This window comes from Contarinia nasturtii, unplaced genomic scaffold (genome assembly GCF_009176525.2).
Source record: "Contarinia nasturtii isolate CC-2019 unplaced genomic scaffold, AAFC_CNas_1.1 Cnas_scaffold_458, whole genome shotgun sequence".
Taxonomy (NCBI): domain Eukaryota; kingdom Metazoa; phylum Arthropoda; class Insecta; order Diptera; family Cecidomyiidae; genus Contarinia; species Contarinia nasturtii.
Genome location: NW_022197811.1, coordinates 1 through 6108, shown reverse-complemented (window position 1 = coordinate 6108; position 6108 = coordinate 1). Strand labels below are relative to the sequence as shown.

Below are 6108 nucleotides of genomic sequence, written 5' to 3'. Positions count from 1 at the left end.
CGACCGACAAAAACAGGGGCGAGTATTTAAAAGAATATACTCGTTGCACTATTGTAAACGTTTAAAGGAAAGCAAAGCATTTTTACACTATAATTAGGAATAATCTGCGAGTGCGAATCGGACACACTTAAGCCTCACTAAAATTTAACGATATAATCAATAGTCTTGGAATTGCCGTTAAAATTTCAGTGCAACTTAATTTGATTTGCTTGTATCACTTTTGCCATCGCTGATTAATTGATTGAATTAATCGATGTTGATCTTGGCAAAAATTACGGAAAGCAAGCTTTTCCCATTGCAATTTGTTGTTGTTATCATTTCGTGCGTCTCACTCTTTGTCATTTATGTCAGTTAATTATCCACTTCGTTCGAATAATTATGAGTGTCATTCGATATATCTCTTGGAATCAGATTGCAATTTAAAGCCGATAATAAAAACGTTCAATATTTAAAAAAAAAATCAAACGCTTCTGTACAATATATGCGCAAGTGATTGATACACTTTTCCTCCCCACCGCAACACCAATCCATTAGTCATATTCACGCATACTCGACACCACACATACACACAAATTATGCATACGACGATGATCAACGGAATAATTACAACTTATCGAATTCAAACGAACGAAATTTGTATGAAAATGAAAGCAACAACAATAATCATAATGAAAGAAATACACAATATCAAAAATTACCTGGATTGTCACTAATTGCTCACGATTATTTTGAATAAAACTAAAACTGTTCACTTTCTTCCACGGCAACAATTCGTCCGATGAATCGAATTGTTGTGTATCGTCATTGTTTTCGGTATTTTGTTCCAGTGGCAGCATGCAAAACAACACAAAATAATTTTCAAATGAAAATAATATACTAAACTATAACATATGCCGTACACACAGAAAGATGAGAGTGACGATTCTATTTATTCCGCACATTCGGCAGAGTGTGTGATCTGAGCGAGATTAATTCATTTGCATTGTCAATTTGGACGATGTGTGTGTGTGTGTCTGTATGCTGCTGCTGCTGCTGCTGCTTGTCTTTTTTTTCGGTGTATTATAATATCTTTTGTTTGCTCTGTCTCTGTCACTCGGCTCTGTGTCTCCGGCGTTGAGTCGTGCCGTTGTAATGAGATGAATGTATTTTAATTTAAAATAACTGAGAGCTACCTCTTTCGCATTTCGTCTAATCACACACGAGCGCTCTGGATCCCTTCTTATCTGTCTAATTATTATGTTTAAAGTCAAAAAATATAATAATAATGTGAAGCAATGTGACGAATGAATAATGAGCGAAAATAATGTCGTCTATCGACTTCGAGTGTATACACTTTAAGCCGCACACGATTCTCGGTTGTATTCAATTTGTAGCATATTTGTATGCTGTTTTTCTGTCTGTTTTTTTCTTCTCTCTCTCTCTCTCTCTCTCTCTCTCTCTTTAAACCTCTTTCTCTGTGTGGCGCTCCTGCTTTTTTCTCTTTTCAAATATTTGACATACGGCACACGATGCGAACACAAATAAAACAACTGTTGATGCTGTAAAATCCAATACTATAACACCAACACTCATTTACAAAATACATTATTAAACATCTATATTTTTTTTTGTTGGTGTCTCATATTTTTCCGTCTAAATGTATTTAATATAAAAACAATTTGATGCCAAAGAATTTATCACAATGCTTAGCAAAGCACATGCGCTTCAAATCGTGCGATTATTCATTTAAGAAGAATAGAAAAAAAACCGAATCATGATCACGTTTCGATACGAAAAAGCCGCCCGGGATATTTCTTCATTTAAATGTGTTGTCGTGCAAAATTGACAATCGAAACATGCTGGATGAATGCGGCATACATCGATGCACATATATAAATAAAAAAAACACATACACACATTTCTCGCTTATGCATCGTTTTTCCGTATTTTATGCCCATTTGGCTCAAACGAAAGCATCTCAAATTTGCACTTTGGATTCAACTGCCTCCAATTGATTACTCAATAATTATCACGTTTCGTTTCTATATGCTTTCTTTTTCTGTCTTCTTCTCGTCATTATATGATTAACAGCAGTGAAATGAGTGTGCACGAGATTAAGTGTCTCAACAAGACAGCTCAATGTAAAATAAATCAATTTCAGTTTGATCATCATTCAAACGGACATTTATTGGCTGATTTATCACAATTCGACACAAGTTCAAATAAGTCATTGTATTTTCGATTGGAAGCAATGATTTCATTATTATTCTCATTTTTTTCTTTGGCTACAAACTACAAACTCATAACATTATCGTACCCAAATCAAACACGAAATAATTTGATAGCCAAGAAATCGTAATATAAAATACAAGATAATTATTCCAAATATACAGCCAAAAATTAATGCAGCACATTCCATATACGAAACATTTGTCTTCTCCGGATTTGTGTGTGTTATTAAACCGCCCTTTATTAAGCGAAAAATCAAAAAGATAAAATTAAATTAAAATGGTGACCATTTGTCGAAATAAAATTGAATTTGTCGAGAAATGATAACGTACCCAACCACCATTTTCGTTGATCCATGTGGCCAATTCATCCTCAATAACATCGCCTACACCTTCAACCAATTTTGGTAGGTATTCGGGATGGTCCTGCTTAACACAATCAACCGCCAGCGCCGATACAATCGCAAAGAGTGATATGACCTACATTTCGAAAAGATAATCATTTACTAAACTAGAACTCGTGGAAAATCGTCATATTTTCAGTATTATCAGTTTGTGACATCTACCGCACAATATGCAATTTAGTATTGGATTGTGATACATACCTTTCCCCATGATATGTCGGTGCGAAAAAGATCGCGAGCAACAGCACTTAAGATCGCTGGTGCTGTGTCGCTGCTTTGTAAATCACTGCTTGACGGTCGTGTGATTTGTCTTGTGACATTTGTATAAAGCGTAGGGTGCATTCGTTCCAATTCTTCGCCAACCTTTTCAAACATAATAGTTTATTATATCGATTTGTACGCACTTATACTATTTGTTAGCATTGTGTACGAGATTTTTTTTTTCAAATTGTTTAAAAAATACTTTTTTTTGTTATTTACTATTGTTATCGTTCTTACTTCGTAATAAAAAAAAAATAATGGTATTAAATCTTACATGATTTAAAGCCGGAAATACTTCGCGTACAATGTGTGCTGACGGTGTGCCAACAATACTCCGAAGTCGTTGTAAGCCTAATTTTTTTGTAAACAAACCGGATCGTTTTAATCGATTCCGAATGTATTGACCACATAAACATTTTCCTTGTGTGACCAGATCTTGGGTTGGTATTATTACCGGTAATTTCCATCCAATGGTGCTGGACAATTTTCGTGTGACATCGCTGACTGTGCTGAAACGTCGACGAGCCGACAATGAATTCATTTCACCCAATAGTGATGACGATTGCAGTGCAACGTTTAAGCTAAATTTTCGTTTATTCTCAACAACCGGCAAGAGATCCATGGATTTGGTTGATAATGTTGGTGACGTTGGTCTTGACTTTGGCAACGACGATGGCCCCAACGAATTTGGATAGATATTTTCGGCGGACAACATTATGTTTAACAAATGATGAATGGAAGGCGCCGTAAGTTCTGAAATCAATTTAAAAACAAATAAGAAATCGTTTTTGAAATAAAAATTTATTTTCGAATAGGTTAATCACATGCAAATTGTCAATTTCTACGGTCACGATTGAATAATTGGGCTTAATTATATTCCTCGAATTGAATATTTCTGGGTTTTTGTTCAATGAACGTGAAATTTTTTTGACAGAAGAAGAAAGTGCAATACTAATTATGCTTCTGAAAATAAAAGTGCGTAAATGAACGAAAATAAAGATGTGTATGCGCGGGAGTGACAAAATTCGTGACTCAATTCAATCTAAGTCTCACGACAAGTAGCCGAAATAGGGCAACGACTTTCATTAAGACAATGCAATTCAATTTCACACTCAACAAATCATTAAATGTCACCCAAATCCGTCTGTGCAGTTAAACACATTTTTAGTTTCTTTTTGATTAATTTGGCCACATTCATCTGGATTACAATGTTATTATTGAGCATTCTTTTGACACGAATTCATTTTGATCGTGAAGGAAAGCAAGGCACCCGCTTGAATGTCTGTGTGTATGTTTTGGTGGGCGCGTATAAAAACACCAATTATTTGTTACCAATGGTCAGTTTTGAAATTGATGTGCATTAACCAAGTTAATTGAAGTGTATAGTTCTGTATTCTTTTGTGGATAATGTGAAGCAATTAGCCATTTAGAGTTTGACCAAAAAGTATAGGTGTCTTTTTGAAAAGTATGTTTTCTACAAATCTTTTTATTGCTACGGTGATTTTTTGTGGTCGCATTAGAGCCGATGTGTCACATCTTAAATCATTGGCCGGCTCAATAAGTAACAATCATTTTCGAGGATTTAATGGATATAATTATAATCCGCCATCGCATCAATTACCCAGTCCAGCACCAAATCCACCGACTTCAACATTTCGGCCAGAAATTATCGTTAACAAAGGTATTAAATGGAACACATTTTTTTCTAGTAACGATTCGAACAATGGCATCAATACACAATAAAATTTGCAAAATAGGAAATTCATTTTTCAAGTCAAAACTGACGAATTCAATAGAATTGAACGAAAGAAGATGATGTAGATTTTAATGTTTCCGAAATTTTCTGACATTTTAATTTATCCGTATCCGGGTGATTTTTCAAAAAAAATAAGCTAATAAAGAGCACAATTTGGGTCATTTTTAAACGTCCAAAAAAAATTAATTAGAAAAATCATTGAATCTCGTGATCCAATAAAAAATATTTTAGCAGAGCCATCAAATACATATTTGCCACCATCGACTGAAAGTCCGATAGTGATTCATCCACCAGATGACTTTGTTACAGACGGCTATTTACCGCCATTTCTCGAAGAATTTCCACCTCTGCAAACTGAACCACCGCCCAATTATTTACCACCCGAAACTGTAAGCAACACTTCAAGTTCAATTATGTTGCTATGGAATGGTTCTACAATCAAGCCATTTAATCAAACACGTAATTTTTAATTAATTTCAGGTACCAGACAATCAATACTTGCCGCCGTCCGATGAAGCAAATGAAGGCTATCAATACTCAAAGCCAAAACAATCAAAACATCTACGAAATTCAAATTTATATCTGAATACGCGGTCGAGCCCTTTGCACATATCGGTGAATAATTTGCAGTGTTTGGAAGGGAATGGTGGTTATTTTCAGGCGAACATTGGTGTACAGAGTTTCATTGAAAATTTACCGATAATCGATTTGGACACAATCGATCCACACTGTCAATTACATTTGGTTGGTGTTCGATTGGTTTTGAGCATAGCAAATACCGATTTTCAACGATGCGGAATTGTTGCATGCGGTGCCAAAGAACTTTGCGTCAATTTAAGATTTCCACAAATTTTCGGTATGAAATCACTTAATGACAGTTTGCTAACGTTAAAGTGTAAGATACAAGAGAGAGTGGTTAGCCGAACTCATGCGTTTAGATTTGGTGTATCGCAAACGGGGTAATTTTTTTTCATTTTTCTTTAGACTTTCAAATAAAATGATTTCGTTTTTATGTCAGTCAAGCAAGAAATGCAGCTGTATTTGCCCATGGCGGAACGAAACAACATCTTCGTACACAGCTTGGATTGTATCGTCAATCGGGTAGTGGTTTCACGAAAAGTTTAGATGCCGGTGGCTTTGTTCAATTGGGCGAAGAGTTAATGCTTCGAGCTCAAGTAAAAGCTGGCGATGGTAATTTTTTTTTCTTTCGATTTCCAAAATTCGTGTTATTTCGATTAAAAATGTTGCTCTTTGGCTCTATAGGATGGAATGGTAGTCGAGTTGCAGACGTTTCGTTGCAACGACGTGGTTCAAGTGGTGAGATTCTAAATTCGGTGGCATTAATAAAATCAAATGGATGCATAAATCCACAGATGCAATCAGTGTGTTCGGTACCGCCAGTATTCGAACCACCGTTAGGCTATCGTTTTGGCTTTCGTGCGGTCATGTTTCAAGGTATGAAAAGTGGCGATGAAATGAT

The 6108-nt window shown here is 35.4% G+C and overlaps 2 protein-coding genes across 3 annotated transcripts; one reads left to right on the top strand and one right to left on the bottom strand.

The window, feature by feature from the left end:
• Positions 1-45: 45 nt before the first annotated feature.
• LOC116338948 (bcl-2-related ovarian killer protein) lies at positions 46-3625 on the bottom strand. Of its 2 annotated transcripts, XM_031764532.1 has the most exons (5): positions 3147-3625; positions 2813-2974; positions 2541-2687; positions 2292-2446; positions 46-2252 (listed from the first exon to the last, which is right to left on the bottom strand). In XM_031764532.1, the coding sequence occupies exons 1-5, from the start codon at positions 3585-3587 to the stop codon at positions 2249-2251; spliced, it is 909 nt and encodes a 302-aa protein (XP_031620392.1). In that variant the 5' UTR covers positions 3588-3625; the 3' UTR covers positions 46-2248. The 2 variants fall into 2 exon arrangements, with proteins under 2 accessions (XP_031620392.1, XP_031620391.1); XM_031764531.1 differs by having other exon boundaries at positions 46-2446.
• LOC116338947 lies at positions 3224-6092 on the top strand (the record flags this gene model as incomplete). The annotated part of the gene is made up of 6 exons (XM_031764530.1): positions 3224-3618; positions 3688-4553; positions 4860-5017; positions 5109-5587; positions 5647-5819; positions 5892-6092. Coding segments are annotated over exons 2-6 (1225 nt in total), but the record flags the coding sequence as incomplete, so codon positions are not given.
• Positions 6093-6108: the final 16 nt, after the last annotated feature.